This window comes from Meles meles, chromosome 15 (assembly GCF_922984935.1).
Source record: "Meles meles chromosome 15, mMelMel3.1 paternal haplotype, whole genome shotgun sequence".
In the NCBI taxonomy this organism is placed as follows: domain Eukaryota; kingdom Metazoa; phylum Chordata; class Mammalia; order Carnivora; family Mustelidae; genus Meles; species Meles meles.
Genome location: NC_060080.1, coordinates 34,323,546 through 34,341,703, shown reverse-complemented (window position 1 = coordinate 34,341,703; position 18,158 = coordinate 34,323,546). Strand labels below are relative to the sequence as shown.

General features: G+C 38.9%; 1 protein-coding gene across 5 annotated transcripts in view; it reads right to left on the bottom strand.

Moving 5' to 3' along the window:
* EML4 (EMAP like 4) overlaps positions 1-17,166 on the bottom strand; it is a 159,224-nt gene extending 142,058 nt beyond the window's left edge. For all 5 annotated transcript variants that reach the window (XM_045979110.1, XM_045979105.1, XM_045979106.1 and 2 more), the window contains exon 1: positions 16,872-17,166. Coding sequence is in view for 4 of the 5 variants with exons in the window: in XM_045979105.1 (XP_045835061.1) it covers positions 16,872-16,896 (25 nt within the window). In the remaining variant the exon portion in view is untranslated. The remainder of the gene's footprint in view (positions 1-16,871) is intronic.
* Between the last annotated feature and the right edge of the window lie 992 nt (positions 17,167-18,158).

The window sequence follows — 18,158 nt, the reverse complement described above, 5'->3', positions numbered from 1 at the left end:
GTTGGATTTCGCCAAATAAAAACCTTTCACTCTTCAAAAGACACTGTTAAGTAGATACAAGTTTTGCCACAGTCTGGACAAAAATACCTGCAAAGACAACCCAATTTTTAAAAAATGAGAACCATATATGGAAATCCATAAAGCAGATTAATGGAAAGGAGATTTGTGGTTGCAGGGGCAATGGGGAGATACATACTCAAATGTTCATAGCAACTTTATTCGTAATAGCCCAAAACTGGTAAAAAATGAAATGCCCATCATCTGGTGAATGGATAGACTAATTGGTGATACATTCATACAATAAAGTGTTACTTGGCAATGAAAAGGAACAAATTACTTAAACACACAACATGGAAGAATCTCAAAAGCATTTTGCTAAGTGAAAAGCACAAAGACCACAGATTGTAAGGTTACAGATGTATGAAATTCTAGAAAAGATAATACAGTGATAGAAAGTAGATCAGTGGTTGCCAGTAACTGGGGGTAGAAAGTACTACTGCAAAGAGGTCTGAGAAAACTTTCTGGGGTGATGGAAATGTTCTATATCTTGACTGTTGCAATGGATACCCAACGACATAAAAATTTCAAGGCCTACTGTACACTTAAAATTAGCATATTTTATTATAGATAAAGCATAGTTCAATAAAGCCGATTTAAAAAAAAACAAATCTTGAGCCACCAGAATGACAGTTAAGCATCTGACTCTTGATTTTGGCTCAGGTCATGATCTCAGGGTCATGAGATCAAGCCTCCATCAGCCTCTGCGCTGGGCGTGGGGCCTGACTGAAGTTCCCCCCCTCTCTCTTTCCCCTTCTGCCTCTTCTCCCAGCTTGCTCTATCTCTTTAAAAAAAAAAAACAACAAAAAACAAACCTGACAAAACTACTATTCTTTTTCACTAAAATCAAGATATGATAATGAGGTATGCTGTGATGCTTTAAAACAAATGACTGTGAGAATTTGCTATCGAGTGTATTTTACAGTCACTTGGTTGGCTCAGTCCGTAGGGCATGCAACTCTTGATGTCAAGGTTTTGAGTTTGAAGTAGAGATTACTTTAAAAAAATGTATTTTATCTGGTAACAAAAATGTCATATAATTTCCCAAAGGAACAGAGTACACTCAGTTTTGAAGGAGTCCAATAAAGTCTTGACGAAACAGCAGACTGGCTATCCAAGGCTACACAAAATGTCAGTGAGGAGAGGTAGGAGAGGTAGAAACCTATTAATAAGCAGGGGAAGAAAACGATTTTTAAAACCTTACTCTCAAGTGCCTAAAGACGCTTTCTCATACAACTCACAGGAATGTATCTTTATCTATCTGTTCGTTTTCAAATTCCCTCATTTTCCTTAGGGTATATGGTAAGTCTGTCAATATCCTACAGCAAAAAAAGGGACACTGAAAGGATCCACAGAAGATCCCCCAAAAGTTGGAGCCAGATGGGGGTGGGGGGGGAAGGCTGGATATCAAGCCATATTAGTTTATCTCTAGAAATTGGAAATGATAAAAAGTTCTGAGCTGGGAAATACAAAATGTTGATATATTCAGAAATTAATCTGGTGGCCATATGGAAGTTAAATAAGAGTAGGAAAAGATCAAAAGCTAAAACATTCATTTCTAGACATTAAAACAATTGCCTAAAGTGGGTCAGAACACTTAAAACCACATCAGTGGTTTTCAAACTACTGAAAAATTTCTTTGTTGTTGCCATGACAGAGTCATACCTTTGTGAGTTTCACCCAAAAAACATCTAATATCATCTTATAGGTGCTACTATCAAACAACTGTTCAGAGCACAGCAAATAGCTCAAAATGCTCTAAGTACCAAAATAGGTATTAAAGTCCGGAAAGAAAGAGGGCCACAAGGTGAAAGACATGACCTCATGCTGATCACACAACCCACTGTTTGCCTCCACCATCACCTCCACCCACAAACAGCTGTTTGGAGATCTCCGCTGCATCCTGGGAATTCTCCTTAGTAATTGAACAGGAGTCCTTAATCTAGGCTGATAAACAGATAAATGTATAGTAATTAACCTGGTAAAAAAAAGAAATTTTACATAAATACAATCAAATTCTTCCACAAGAAAAAAATATTAAAACTGCAAGGAATACATGTTCAAATACTAAAAAAAACAAAAAAAACAAAAAACCAATAAAACCTTAAATATGAATGATGAAACAAAAATATAAATTAAGAATCTGAGAATGAACATCTAAGAAAGTATATATATTCCAAAATCCTATCATAAAATCAGACGCAGTGACTAAGATGTAGGATAAGAAAGTAGCATTAGCACAGTTGTCAATATTTTACCAATCTGTTTTGCATCCCCAAGATTACTTTTCTCTAAGCTTATGTGGCACAACTAAACCCCACACAAGTCAGATCACCATCTATTCTATGAAGAAAGGATAGTGTGCTTATAACTGACAATGCAGGGGCGCCTGGGTGGCTCAGTGGGTTAAGCCTCTGCCTTCGGCTTGGGTCATGATCTTGGGGTCCTGGGATCGAGCCCCACATCGGGCTCTCTGCTCGGGGGGGGGCCTGCTTCCCCCTTTCTCTCTCTGCCTGCTTGTCATCTCTGTCAAATAAATAAATAAAATCTTTAAAAAATAAAATAATTGACAATGCAGACATCAATGCTTATACAGGAGTCATTGATATCCTACTGTGAATAATGAAATCTGTTTATCATCTATCTCCCCTCACCATAACACAGGCTTCAACAGAGTAGTGATTTTTGTTTCTTTTGTTCACTGACATATTCCCAGTATGAAAACAATTCCAGGCATGTAGGCACTGCTGAAAAAATATTTGCTGATTTATTAGATTTTCATTTTGGGAGCTGTAATTAATTTCAGTCACCAAAAACTGTCACAGATATTACTATAATCATCATCCTCAAGTAAAGGTTTTAATAACAGGTTCCGTTTAATTCAATCTACTGAAGAGTTACACTTGAGGTTATCTTTTTGAGGACATTTTTAAAAGCTGAAATTAAGGTGTTTGGGTCCTTTAGAAAGTTAACAGTTTATGTAATGTGTCTGACATTGTTTCTGAAATCACAGCTGAATAAATGTTAGTGCCTTTGCCTTGCTACCCCTTTCAAAAAGTTATTCACATGAACCAAATTTCTTGAAAATGTCCATCAAAGACTATTTCCTAAAAGCAAGTATACAGAAGATTATAGACTTAATCACAGGACTCACATTCCAGCAAAGATACGGAAAAAGCAAGTATCTTAGAAAACTACTGCTTACACAGGTGACAGAGAGGGCATGCACAAGTCATAGAATTCAACTGTCTTAAATTAGGATGACACTGGGAGAGCAGAGCTGAAAACAGCAGTATATGTTGAAAACTGCAACCAAAGTTATCTCTATTACTAGTCTGTCATTTTCTCAGGAATATGGGGGGAGCAGGGAACAAATATCATTCCTGTAAGTGGTTTCCAAGAGCTGGGAGGGCCACTGTGTCCTGACCTCTATTTTTCTGCTTATACCCTGAACAAAGACACACACCTGGAAAAACAAAACAGAAAAACAAAAAACCCAAAAAAGGCTGGATGGTGGAGGCTTAAGACAGCCCTCCATGTTTCCAAAGCTTCCCATACTTAATCACAATTCTTATTACTCTGTATTTTAAAAGCCTACATTATATTATAAGCTCCATAAGGGCTCTGTTTATAGCTGGAAGAGTGCTGAGCACATACCAAGCATTCAATAAATATTTCCTGAATAAATATGGTCTGAATCCCCCATAGAATTAAAAGCTTCATGAGAGCAGGGATTTCAATGTCTCATTCACCAATTTTCCAATACACTCAGCTGAAGCGTGATCCAAAGAAGCTAATCAAAATCTATAAACTTAGTGAACGTGTTTGTAACCAGGAAACAAACAAAAAATAAGTGGTCTATATGTATGAAACACTAACCCATACCCTTAGCCACTATAGTATATACTAATGAATCAAAATAAGGAGTTTCACAGTGTGTGTTTCAATGTGCATATAATCATTAAATTTCATCACAAATAAGAATTTCAAGAAATCAAATGCTAATTACTTTCCCAATCATCTCCCTTTACCCCAAACTTTGTTTCCCAATAATTTATCTCAAGTAATCCACAACACTAGATCATAAAATTTCAGAAATTGTTCATGCCAAAAACATACCCACACTAATTATAATTGGGGAGACTAAAGAAACAAAACGAATGCCAAGAGGTACTCAAAGCAGTCAAAGAAAAATCAAAGGCTATGCCTCAACTAAACTGAAAACAGGATATCCTTCAAAGTTTAAAAAAAAACAAAAAACAACAAAAAAACACCTCCTACTCACTCATCAACAGGATTCAGTTACGAGACTTTTCTGGAACAAATGGCTCAAACAAAACTGCAAACAAATTTTTTCATTTGCTCGGACGTGGCACTTAAACAACAGCATTCTACTGTCACTTAAAGATTAGTATAAGGTAGTCATCTCAAGACCAGGGTGCAAGAGCAAAAGACGGTTTAAGGAAAAAATGTAAGATGTCAACACTAATTAGTTTTGTTTTAAAACAGGAAGTCATCTCAACTTTAGGTTGTCATCAATTTTGGAAAGGCAGAAAAAGCGCATTCTCTGAAAAAAATTTAAAAAGGAAAAAGTGGGGTGCCTGGGTGGCTCAGTCACTACCCAACTGCCTTGGGCTCAGTTCATGATACCAGGTTCCTGGGATCAAGCCCCACATCCAGCTGCCTGCTCAGCAGGAAGCCTGCTTCTCCCTCTCCTCTGCCACTTCCCCCGCTTATACTCCTTCTCTCGCTCTGTGTTAAATAAATAAAATCTGAAAAAAAAATTAAGGAAAAAGTGCATTCTTACGGAATATGAAAAATAAGCATAATTTGATTCCATAATATACTAACATCTCACTAGTAGAGAGATTTATCTTAAACCAAAAAACCAAAAGATAATCTTAACAAAAGAAAATACTAGGAGTATCAGCAGTCTATAATTTAAAACATATATATCTCATCAAGTTTGGGAACTAAAAAGCTCACACATCTTATTAAGGTCCTCATTCAGAAATCTATTATCTTCCCTCTGAGGCACATCTGGTATCCGGTTACTCACGTATCACTAACATTAACGATATTTATTAGGTATGATCCTGTCCCTGTAGATGCTACACCATACAATTTAGATAGGTATAGGCCTTGATCTCTGGATTTCTCTTTTTATGAAAGTAAAACCAATCCTTACTTGTAAATCAAACCAGCTTTGTCATCTGGCTTCCCAGACCACAACAGATTTAAAATTGGAAATCAAAAGAAAGGCTAGACTAGAAACAGTAACCAATCCTGTAACAAAGGGTCCGTCTAGAGCTTAGAGTACCATTTCGTGCCCCAAGGAATGAGGTTTAGAGAAATAGCTGACTGCGGAAACTGCAACAGGAAATGTTTAAAAAAAATTTTTTTTAAGTCCATCAGAAAGCAAGGAAGCCAGCAAAGACCACTAGAATCAGGACTCAGAAGTCAATCTGAAGATGCTTCCACAGATTGATGACAGGAAAATATGAGCATAAAAAAAGTAATGGCAACATTACTTATGAAATACATAAAATATACAAAATCCAAAACTTCTGATTTAAAGCATATACAAAAGACAAACGTGTTTTAAAAACACCAAATGATACAATTAGCACTTGTATTAAACTCTACAGAACAAAAGCTCTGGTTTCTTCAACAAACTGCAAAAAGAAAAGGGAAGGGAAATATACATATCAAAAAACTTAGAATAGACACAGCAACTAAATGCAATGTTTGGATCTTGATTAAATCCTGATTTAAACAAACCACTGTAAAGTGACACTTACAAGACAATCAAGATATCTGACTGAATATCTGATATTAAGAAATTACGGGGGTGCTGGGTGATTCAGCGGGTTAAAGCCTCTGCCTTTGGCTCAGATGATCCCAGGGTCCTGGAATGGAGCCCCATATTGCTTCCCCATCTCTCTCTCCCTGCCTCTCTACTTGTCATCTCTCTGTCAAATAAATAAATAAAATCTTAAAAAAAAAAAAAACTAAAAAAAAAAAAAGAAAGAAAGAAAGAAATTACAGACAGGGGCGCCTGGGTTGCTCAGATGGTTAAACATCTCCCTTTGGCTCAGGTCATAATCTCTGGTCCTGGGACTGAGCCCCAGGTTAGGCTCCCAGCTCAGCAGGGAGTCTGCTTCTCCCTCTCCCTCCCTCACCCCCCCCACCCCCGTGCTTGTGCTGTCTGTCTCTCTCTCAAATAAATAAATCTTTAAAAAAAAAAAAAATTAAGTTTGAAAAAAAAAGAAATTATGGACAAAAAAATATAAATTTGAAAAAAAAGAAATTATGGACAAATTTAAGGTCTAATACTGAAAGAAGAGTCCTTATCTTTCAAGAGATATAAACTCTAATGTTATGGGTGAGATTTTGTAAATGATAAAATAGAGAGAAAGGAAAGGGTAAAGCACACTGACACTAGGTGACAAGCAACAGCAAGGAAGACAGTTATAATTACGTAGCCATTTAGTGTATGGAGCAAACAGCCCTACACAAAAAGCTTTTGAAGGCATCACTGTGTTATAGCAAAGAACCGTGTCCAACACTCATAATAAACACCATCGGTCATCAAGAATAAGTTAAATTATGTTCTATATACACAGCTTAAGGAAACCAGATGTCCAAATAATGGAATACAATGCATTAAAGTTTATATTTATACTTGCTAAGAAGGAAAGATGAGCATAATTTTTAAAGTGGAAAAAAACATGGTTGATTTTGCTGCTTAAATATATTTTCTTTTACCCAACCACCCTAACACACACAGCACCTAACAGTACCTTACCCTAAGATAACTGCTGATTGTTTAAACACAGAAAAGAACAGTAACAAATATAACCTTGAATGACCTCCCACTGAAAAAATGTCTTCAAACTAATTTACATTAATGATCTAGTCCCTGGTTTAACACCATTTTTAAGTGTAAGATAAAGTATTATGCAGTTATAAACTAGTAAAGAATCATTAAAAAGTGTTAACTTAAAATGACTTAATTCAAACTCTCATCTGAACCCTACTTAAAATTATATAAAATACATACTCATGTATTATGGGCTGAACTGTATGTCCAAATCATTTCACTGTATCAAAAAGCAAGAAAGTCCTCAAAGAATGATGGGAATATATCAAAAGAATGCAGAAGCTAGCATGGATGGGCATCCTCTAGCCAAAATGGGGCCAATTTGAGCATCAAAATTAGTAATGGATAACAGCCCACTGAAAAAAATAGAGGATACTTGAGTTCATAAAGATATAAATAAATCAATAAACTGAAAGTCTGATGAGGATCAAAATATTTACAAAGTTTCAAAGCAACTAACGGAAAAAATGATCAAAGTGGACATCACTAGTAATGGGACAAATCAAAGTTATGCACCACAGAACGGGATGCAACGAGACAAAACACACTTTACCTCTGTGGCATTTGTGCTAAGGATACATGAACTGAATCAGGAGGAAACATCAAATTCAGGGACATTCTACAAAACAACTGGCCTATAATCTTGTATCAAAGTCATAAAACCCAAAGAAAGACTAGGGAACTAGTCCAGACTGAAGGAGACTAAAGAGACATGACAACTAAATCCAACACTTGATTCTGAGCTGGATCTTTTTTCTATAAAAGACATTATTAAGACAATTAACAAAATCTCAGTGGGCAATAAGGTATCAATATTAATTTCCTCATTTTCTTGGTTATAGTATGGTTATGTTGGAGATCGTATGTTGGAGATCATACAGTGTGTATATCAGACATAGACACTACAACATTAGAAGGTGACAGGGAGGGGCGCCTGGGTCGCTCAGTGGGTTGGGCCTCTGCCTTCAGCTCAGGTCATGATCTTGGGGTCCCAGGATCCAGCCCCAGCATCGGGCTCTCTGCTCGGCGGGGAGCCTGCTTCCCTCTCTCTCTCTGCCTGCCGCTCTGCCTACTTGTGATCTCTCTCTCTCTCTCTGTCAAATAAATAAATAAAATCTTAAAAAAAAAAAAAAAAGGTGACAGGGAATCAGTTCAACAACTTAATTCTCAAATCAAATAGTACAAGTACAAAGAACACAGACACCCCACCACCACCTCTTGGGCTAGATAAAGGCTGCAAACATATGCCTACAGAGGTCAGGCAAAGTAAATACCTGAAACAAGGTAGGTATAAGGTAAGGACTGAGACTGCTTATCTCACACAACACCTAGTGAGTATACAGATCATCTGGAATGCAAGCCCACCGGGGAAAGATCATTCCAGAGATCCAGATTTTTATGCGAAATTTCCCAATTTTTAAAACACTCAGAAGGGCCAAACAAAACATGTCTGTCGGCTAAATCTGAACCACAGCTGGCTCAAGCTCAGAGGCATGTTTCTCAAACTGAGACCTAGGGATAAAAAAGAAACCACATGGTATACATGGAACATATTCTTACAGCCACAGTTTTATCCATGAGTTTGCCTGAAATCGTCAGAGAGAGGAGCCATTTCTATACTTTTAAAAAGCTACATTATGGAGTTTAATGCAAAGTTCATGATTTTTTAAAAATAATCTCAAACTTACAGAAAGCTGTAACAACAAGAATAGTACAAAAAATACCCATACAGCTTTTACCAAATTCACCTATTGTTAACAATTTACTCATTTGCTTTACTTGCCCATGAGCAGCCTCCCTCCTGTATGTATATCCCTCCTCCCTATATGTATATACATATACACGGCTAAGTACATATGCATACAAATATGTATGTACACGTACATATTACAACATTTTTTCTGAACCATTTGAGAGTAACTTATATATACCATGGCCCTTTATCCCTAAAAACTTCAGTGTGTTTCTCCTAAGAAAAATATTCCCTCACATAACCTAAGGATAGTTATCATCTTCGGTAAATTTAACACTGATGCAACACTTTTATCTAATCTACATCCATATTCTAATTTTGCCAAATAATCCAATGCTACCCTCTATAGCATTTTCCTTTCTAATATAAGATCCAGTCTAGAATCACATCAAGTAGTTGTCATGTCTCTCTATTCTCCCCTAACCTGGAATATTCCACAGCCTGTGTCTTTATAACATTAACATTTATTTTTTAAAAAAAGATAGTCTTCCCACCATTTTAAAAAATAGGATGTTCCCCAAGTCAATGTTACCTCATTATTAGATTCAGGTTACCCATTCCTAGCTGGAGTACTACACAAATGATGTGTTCTTCTCAGGGCATTACATTCAGAGGCACACAATGTCCACTAGTGCTATTTATTTTGATCATATACTCAAGGTGTTGTCTGATTTCATCACTTTATGAGGTTACTTTTCTTTCTTTCTTTGCTTCTTTCTTTCTTTTTTTCCCCCTCTTTGAAACTGAAGAGCAATATAGGGGGAGATATTTAAGACTATGGTAACAAACCTGTTCCTCATCAAAATATCCCTAGATTCAGTATCTATCAATGATTCCTATCTGGACCATTCCTTACTAGAATGGTTGCAAAATAATCATATGAATTTTCAAGTTAAACAGACTCCAACTTTTGGCTATACTCCCAGATCCCTCAGGTGCAAGCACTCGGCCTCCTTTACTTTAGGAGCACCACTATACAATGGTTTAAGTATAAGACTAGAATAATCAGGCAGAGCTTCCAGAAAAAACAAATGTACTGAGCCATGCCTTAAAGACTGGATAGATTTCAAATAGCTAATGAGGTGAAGAACCAGTTAAGACACAGACAGCTTCATCAGGAAAGCTAAAAAGCAAAAACAAACAAACCAAAAAAAACCAACACAACATGGTGAATTCTTTCACAAAGTAAAAAATATACCCTACCCTACCAGTTTTATGAAACTATATTTCTTACATATTGAGTTCGCCTAAATTATACTGATTCTAAAACTATCAATATATTTTTACTGCTATTAACTATATTCTAATAATTATATTCAGATCCTTCAAAAACAGAGCACACAATTTAACTACTTCTGACTGTTCATCCACTTTTTCTGTGGATGTCAACCTTCCGACCTAGACTCTAAATCCCTGATTGGGATCAGCCACTAAAATTGTGTATTTCACCTGACTGTAACCCACAGTAAGAAATAAATTTTACACTGCAACCTAAGGCAAACATATGGAACTGAAATTAAAAGTTTCTCGAAGCAGTATCATGTGAAGCACTGAAACTTCATAATCCTTCTTTTCCTTTTTATGTTGATCTTGACCCCAAATAATTTCTAACTTCATAATAATAAGTCATGCATAAGGCCGACATTTGAAAAACACTACCCTAGAACCTGGCATGGAATTCTTTACCACATTCCCAACAAAGTCTGGGACAAAGTTTTCACTCATTCCAGGTAAAATGAGAAAAATAAGAACATAATGAGTGATTTTTTAAAGGACTCTTCACAGATTGTGTACAGTATTATTTATCTTCAAAGCTCTTTCTTTTATGAAACAATGGTGAAAGAGAAGGTTATAAGTTGTTGATTATATACTCGTCCCCTATTTTTGTCCCCAAATTTTACTGGACCATAAAATCTCCAATGTTGTGCTGTGAGATTTTAAAGACACATTCGAGTGTCAGCCTTCAATGAGTTTACAATTTGGCGGGAGAAATAAGACTAGCAATATTTTTAAGACCTGTCATAATTATTTCTACCTTATAAGAAGAACGATTCTGTCCTAAGTGCCCTAGGTTAAAAGTTCAATACTTTGGGCTGGGAATGAAAGGGAACAAATAAGGAAGGGTGTTTAGAAAGGCAACAATATTTGAGTTGGGCCTTAAAGGGTACTAAGAATAGTACAAGGATGAGAAAGCGCCAACAACACCTGGGGGACAAGAAAACAGGTCATTTTGGCCAGAACTTGTAAAGACTGTAGAAGAAGATAATGGAGACCCTGAAAACAAGGCTAAGGTGTTTGAATTCAGTCAAGGCAATGAAGCTGAAAGAGGGAATGGCATACTCAAAGTGCCACTTTAGAAATATTAACCTGAAGGCCACCCCGCCCCCATATAAAATAAATTAGGTGAAAATTCCTTAGGGTATGCAATAAACCAAAAATGAAATAATAAGTATTTGAACTATAATGGCAGAAAAGGAAATTAAGGGGCGAGAAAGGTGACAACAACTGAAAAGTCCCAGAAGAGATGCTAAAGTGATAGGCAAAAACGTGAAGGAATCAAACATGGTTCCGATGTTTCAAGGCTGGATGAAACAGACAGTGGAAAATAAGGAAAAACAGCTGATTTAGAGAACAGTTCAGATTCAGATACATTAGATGTATGAATGGATCATGAAGAGTCAGTAGTAGGTACAGAAAAGAACACTGAACACCATCACAAAAATCTGAGTTCAAATGGGAAAAAAAAGGTTGGCATCCAAAACAATGACTAGAATACAACGTTTTAACTATAGTATGATTTTAACTATGTAAAAAATTAGGCATAGAAAAAGACTAAAAAATATATCAACATGTTAACATGCATACAGATGAGCTACAGAAAAGATCATTTTTCCTTCTTTCTTCTTTTGTATTCTTTCTTCTTTTGTATTGTTTTTCACTGGCTACAAATCTAACAAATCCCACCAAAAAAAGAAGAAAGCAGAAAGAAAACTCTGGATTCAGAAAGTCTTAAGTCTTAAAAAAAAAAATCAAACTCTCTGAACCTGATGTTGTTCATCTATAGAAGAATAATTCCTTCTCTCCCAAGATTAGTGTAAAGATTAAATGAGATAAAGCATGCAAGTTAAGGCCTTAGAGGGAGCTAAAACTACAGGACAAGAGATCACACACAGACACAGAAATATACTATACACCTGGAATCTCCCACACTGAGGTAAGTTGAAGAAATAGATTACAAACTTATTAAAAGTCTTAGAATCTATTTCAAAATCAAAAATTTTTTCCCAAATTTCTTATGAATATTGAAGTTTCACATGTTATAGAAATGGACTCATATGCATAAAGTTAAGAAAGTACTTTTCCCACATGTTACTTAAACATAAGTTTGCCAAGTAAATTATTTCATTGTTTTAAAAAGCCAGGCTCTTCAGAGGTAAATTTAGCAATCTCCAAGTGTTCCCTCTCAGAAGTTACATGCTTTATACATAGCACAGCATTCTAAATGGTGTTTCTCTCCGCTAGTCCCATTTCTTGTACTTCATTTATGCTTAAACATCTCTGGATATCTATTTAAAACCAGATAGTAAATTCCGAAAGGACAAGAAGCATGTCTTATATCTGTCCTTCCCTTAAGAACAACTAAGCACAGTACTGGTCACAAAATAGGTACTAACCCATATACATGCTAAAAAAATACTCTAACTCATGTCATAGATGTTGTAGTAACCACATAAGAATTACTGCTCATGTCTGGTTGTATAACTGAAGCCTATCTTAAGCCCTTCAAAGAGACAACTAATAAACTAAAAGAAAAAATTCCCTAAATATTACTGTATGAGAAACATTTTTATGTGAATAAAGAATGCTTAAGACTAGATTAATACTTAAAAAATATATACTGCATTGTTTCTTTAAGAAAGTGTATGAGTGGGGCGCCTGGGTGGCTTAGATGGTTGAGCATCTGCCTTTGGCTCAGGTCACAATCCCAGGGTCCTGGGAATGAGTCCCGCATAGGGCTCCCTGCTCAGCTGGGAGTCAGCCTCTGTGCTTTTTCTGTCTCTCTCAAATGAATAAATCTTAAAGAAAGAAAGAAGAAAAGAGTATGAGATAAGAAATCATAGTTCTGATATTGGGATGTTAAAAAGACTGTTTCTCAGGGTGCCTGGGTGACTCAGTGGGTTAAAAGCCTCTGCCTTTGGCTTGCTCATGATCTCAGGGTCCTGGGATCGAGTCCTGCATCGGGCTCTCTGCTCAGCGGGAAGCCTGCTTCTCCATCTCACTCTGCCTGCTTCTCTGTCTACTTGTGATCTCTGTCAAATAAGTAAATAAAATCTTAAAAAAAAAAAAAAGTGTTCTCAGGGAGGATTGGTGGCTCAGTCCTTAAGCATCTGCCTTCGCTCAGGTCATGATCCCACAGTCCTGGGATGGAGACCTGGATCTGGCTCCCTGCTCGGTGGGAAGCCTGCTTCTCCCCCTCTCCCACCCCCTGCTGATGTCCCCCCCCCCATTCACTGTGTCTCTCTGTCAAATAAGAAAAATCTTTAAAAAAAAAAAAAAAAAAGACTGTTTTCTTGGAACGCCTGGTAGCTCAGTTGGTTAGGTGTCCAACTCTTGGTTTCATTCACCTCCAGTCAGGATCTCATGGGTTGTGGAATCAAGCTCAACATCCCTGACCAGTACAGGACTCTGCAGGAAGTGAACCTGAAAAATCTTCTCCCTCTTCCCCTACCCCCACCCTTTAAAATAAATCTTTTAAAAAATATTATTTTCTTAAAATATTTCCTAAATGGAAGTACACCACTTCCATTTTGTTTGTTCATATACCCTGAACCAAAATGTTAGGTTTCTTATGGATACTAACCCTACAATTCATTCATTACAAATTTTATTTAAAAACTTTCGAGTTTTGTTTTTTAAATAAACTTTGGAGCAGAAGTTAACACTGATATTGTTAACTGTAGGCTTTCTTTAAAGTATAAGCACTGAGTAACCTCTAGGCTAATTTCAAGACAAATGTCTCAAAGTTAAAACCTTTATCATGAAAAAGAGATGGTAAAAAGACTAAGGATGAAGTGTGTGTGTGTGTGTAGCGATCTGAAGGCAGGCTGTTTAGGGTACTCCCCCACAAATTTTTTTAAAAAAATTGTTTCCAAAGCGCTGCCTTTTTAAATTACCATAATCTGTGAACTAAAAGATACTATGCCTAAGGGAAATTCCACAGTACAAGCACCTGCCAGCCAACCTGCCTAAAATTAATCAGCAGCAGAGATTAAAAGCATCCTTTAGATGTTTTTATGTAATACAAAAGTAATACGACAGGTATATAATTTCAATGTGGCCACAGAACATAACCAATCACCTAACATTGCTCTCAATGATTTCAAAAGCCAATACACGAAACTTTAATTTAGACATCTTATAAAATGCATAGTGTTTTCCTTATCCAACACTCAGTAATCAAGGATACAGTTAGAATTTTAAGTTTTCCAGTTTACAAAATGACCCAGCATAAAATTCCCTTAATCAGCATCTCTAGAATCATTCTGTTTATAAAGCACTTAACTTTTCTGCTTATATAAATTAAGTTTCCTCACATTTTTTTTTCAAGAACCCACCTGGTATACAAAAGGAGATACACATGTATACTTCCTTGAGAATAAATAAATGCTTTCAATACTTGTGACCCCAGATGAACTTCACATATTTTAAATTCTTTGTTTAGTTAAAAAGTTTTTTAAACACCTTCTAGAATACAAGTGCTTGCCTTTACATTCATAGCTCTCTTATGACAAAATAAAGATCAGTGTAACTCTAACTCTAATGAACTGCAGGGAACAGAAATAAGCAATCTGGCAAGAGCTAAGTAAAACTGTTTAAAGACTACCAGTAAAATATACCAGCGTTTCCCCTCCCCCGCCCCTTAGAGGTTTCGATTAAGATGGGGCCTAGTTTTACTCTTACAAGGGGGACAGAAAGAGAAAGCACAGAGCTCCTGCTGAAAACTGTCTTCATCAGGAGCAGCTCCAGAAATACTACCAGGAACCATTTCTTTCCCTCTCTGCTGACACAGGTTCCTCTCTTTAGAGACAGACATCTCCCTTGAGCTGATGAACACCTACCTTATCTAAAGGAAGTCTTACCCACTCAAGGATGCCATCAAATGAATACAAACAAACAAACAAAAAACCCTAATGTTAGGGTCAGCTATACACTCTTTATGAAAAGTGGAGCCCCCTCAGCAATTCATCTTCATCTTTCAATCGCTATTCAGCAGCCTCGTGAATTGAATAAAAAGGGACAAAGTCATTTAATAAGGTATATCTACTATTTCAAAATAAACTAACGTTCCACCAGTTGGTAATAAAGATTCCCTCAAAACACTTACAGAAAATGAAGACTTGGTAAGCCTTCCAGAAGTCCGTGGAATCAACAGGAAAGAAAAGCTGATTTCTACTTTGAGTAGTGCTCCCACCATTCCTAAATGCTGAGGAGCCAACAATGTAGTATCTCAGTCCTGTGTCTCCCAGTATACTCAGTTTCTGCCCTAATATATGATCACCTCTTTGTGGAAACATATAGGCCAAGTCTTTCAGTCCACTGTGATTAGCAAATAAATACAGGCATGAGGCAAGAAGAAGAAAAAGAAAGAAAAAGAAAAAAGAAAAGCAGTGAAAAACTGATGCTTCTTTAAAAGAAGCCAAGAATGAAACAACCTATGTAAGGAATTAGAAGACATCAAAGGTTAGATAATGGACAACAGGTGCCCTTGGGAGGAGAGAGTAACACTCAGTTGTCTCCTATTTTAGGATTTCCACTCTCAAAGCACTCTAATGTGTGTTTTTCTTTTCTTCCCACAGAGGGTCAGAAACAAAACTATAGTTTTTACTATTTAATACCTACAGTGGGTCCATTGCTCTTCAACTAACTTTTTGACTTCAGATTTTAAAAAATTCACCTAATCCCAATATGGCTGAATAATGGGTGGCCTATGGCCCGATCATGCACTGATCCATGAACATTACTCAACCAGGGATTTATTACCAAGAAAAGTGTCTGAATACCAACTACCTCCATGTAAATTACTGAAAATACAAATCCAGCAACAGGTATCACATAACTGCAGAATCAGCCACAGCAGAAACTGTTTCTCTCACTATCATAACAGTTGAGCTCAACCTTTAGAGTAACCAGATTCCAATAGCCTCAAAGAATAGTAATTCCAGACACAGATTATAGGGCGCTGAGTACCAGCCTCTAGTTCTGATTCCCTTCGCCAGTTACAAAATACACTACCTTTATGCTGCTGAAAAGGAACACTGAAAAGGATACTGAAGCCTACTTAATAACCTCTTCCATTCCACAAAGACAACATACTCCAAAAATGGAGAATCCTTTCTTTCCCTGACAGAGGCCCCCTTTCCTATGGATCCACTGGGCAGAATTACTTCTCCCCAGCATGCTCGAAGAGCCAGAGAATACTTCTGCTTTCGCTCTTCTTCTAAAGAGGGTCCCCCAACACAGATACACCTCTTCTTTTCCTGTATTAAGCAAATGATGCTTCGGTCTTTCTAGTTCTCTCCACCACCGCAAAATGTTGAGAGAAGGGAAGTTGTCAGACACGTTGAGATACACTTAAAAGAATTCTCCAAATTTAAAGTGAAGACGGGGGGGGGGTGCCCTCTTTCTGAAGAGGGAGTGGGGGTTCCTACCCTATAAAGGGACCCTCTGCGTGGGTAAGGGGTGCCTCCACTCTGAAAGAGAGCTCAGTATGTGGAAAGGGGGAGGAATGTTGTGCCCTGAAGGGGTCAAGGTTTCAGAAACGGGTACCCCAACAGTAAAGGTAGGTCTGTGGGGGAAGCCGTGAGTGTATGGAAAGGGATGTACCAGCTAGTGGGGGACCTCTATGAGAGAGGGGGTTTCCACTCTGCGGGAAGGAGGGCCCTGCACTGAAGGGGACGCTGGGAGGAAGGGAGGGTCTTGCCGAGGAGGACTGGGCATGGGGGGAGGGGCCCTGAATCCACTGGAGCCAGCAGAGGGGCGGCAGCCTCGAGGGGAACATGTGCAGTGGAACTACTACCATCCCCAGGGGCAGGGTGGAGAGCAGGGCCTGGGCTGTATGTGGAGAGAACAAGGCTCCCACCCCGCGGGGAATACGGAGGGCTCCCCAGCCGTACTCACCGAGGCTGCCGGCGAAACCGTCCATCTTGCGGGGAAAGCGCCGGGCTCCGGGCTCAGCGGGGCGGGCACTTCATTCAGCGGACCGACAGAGTGGCCGACGCTGAGCCTGACCCGCTCGCTCTCTAAGTCGCCCAGCTCGGTTCCTAGCCCCCGCCTCTGTGATCCGACCGTCCGTCTGCCCCGGGTCAGTCAGCCGCAGCCGCCCGGGTCACTTCCCCGTCAGGTAGAGAGCCGCGCCGCTCCGCCGCCTGCCCGGCCTCCCTCCCAGGCATCAGCCGCTAACGCCGCGCCGCGCCCCGCCCCCGCGCCCGCGCGCAGCGGTAGCTCCGCCCCTGCGCACGGCGTCGAGCTTCCGACTCCGCCTCCCACGTGACAACATGGAGGCGGGGGCTTGTCGACCCTTCCCTCTCACCTTGCTTGGGCTTCGGAATCCGGCGGCCTCGAGACGGACTAGTGGCTGCGCTTGCGCAGTAGTTCGGCCGAGGGCCTGGGGGTTTGGTTTTTGAAGCTGGTAAAGAACGGGTCGTGATAAGGGTTGGCGTCTGACCTGAGATTCTTAGGAGCGTCGAGGGATTCTCTCTCATAGCCCCTAGGGACCCTGGGGAGACCCATTGGAACCCAAGTCCAGAACCTACCCCGCCCCCCCCCGACAGAAGATGGTCACCCACTGTGTCCTACAAGGACACAGAGTCAACCAAGTGAGAGGAGGACTCCCTTTTTCCTGGGCCTCCCTCTATCCTCGTAGGAGATATATGGGGATGAGTCTTCCTAACTAAAGGCCACCACTGCCATAGCCTTAGAACTCAAAACAGACTGGAAGCAAGGAATGTTAGTGCTGGGCAAGACCCCGGAGTTCATCTTGCCTCCTCTTCACGGAGAACACAACCTTAGAAAGGACCTGACCTGCCCAAGGTCATGGAGCCTGGTATAAGCAGAGTTAGAAGTCAGGCTTCTTTACTTCCCCTGGTGTTCTTTCCACCAGAAATGTAAAGCAGTCTCTTATAGGGCATATAATTAGATTGCCTATTAGTGAACTATAACAAAGTTTTAATGAAGTAAGCCTGAGTTCTCAGTCCAACTCCATGTGACTACGGAGATGAGCGTCAAGTCACTAAACTTAACTTGGGACTCAACTTTACCCACTTGCAGATGGAAGGACGGGACTTGTAACCAAAGCATTACATATCAACACTAACTTCATCGTCCTCCTCCCTCGCCCACTTAACCCTATTCTCCCTCCTTCTAAAGGGCGTCCAGTGATTTCCAAAGTTCTTCTTGGGACTTGGT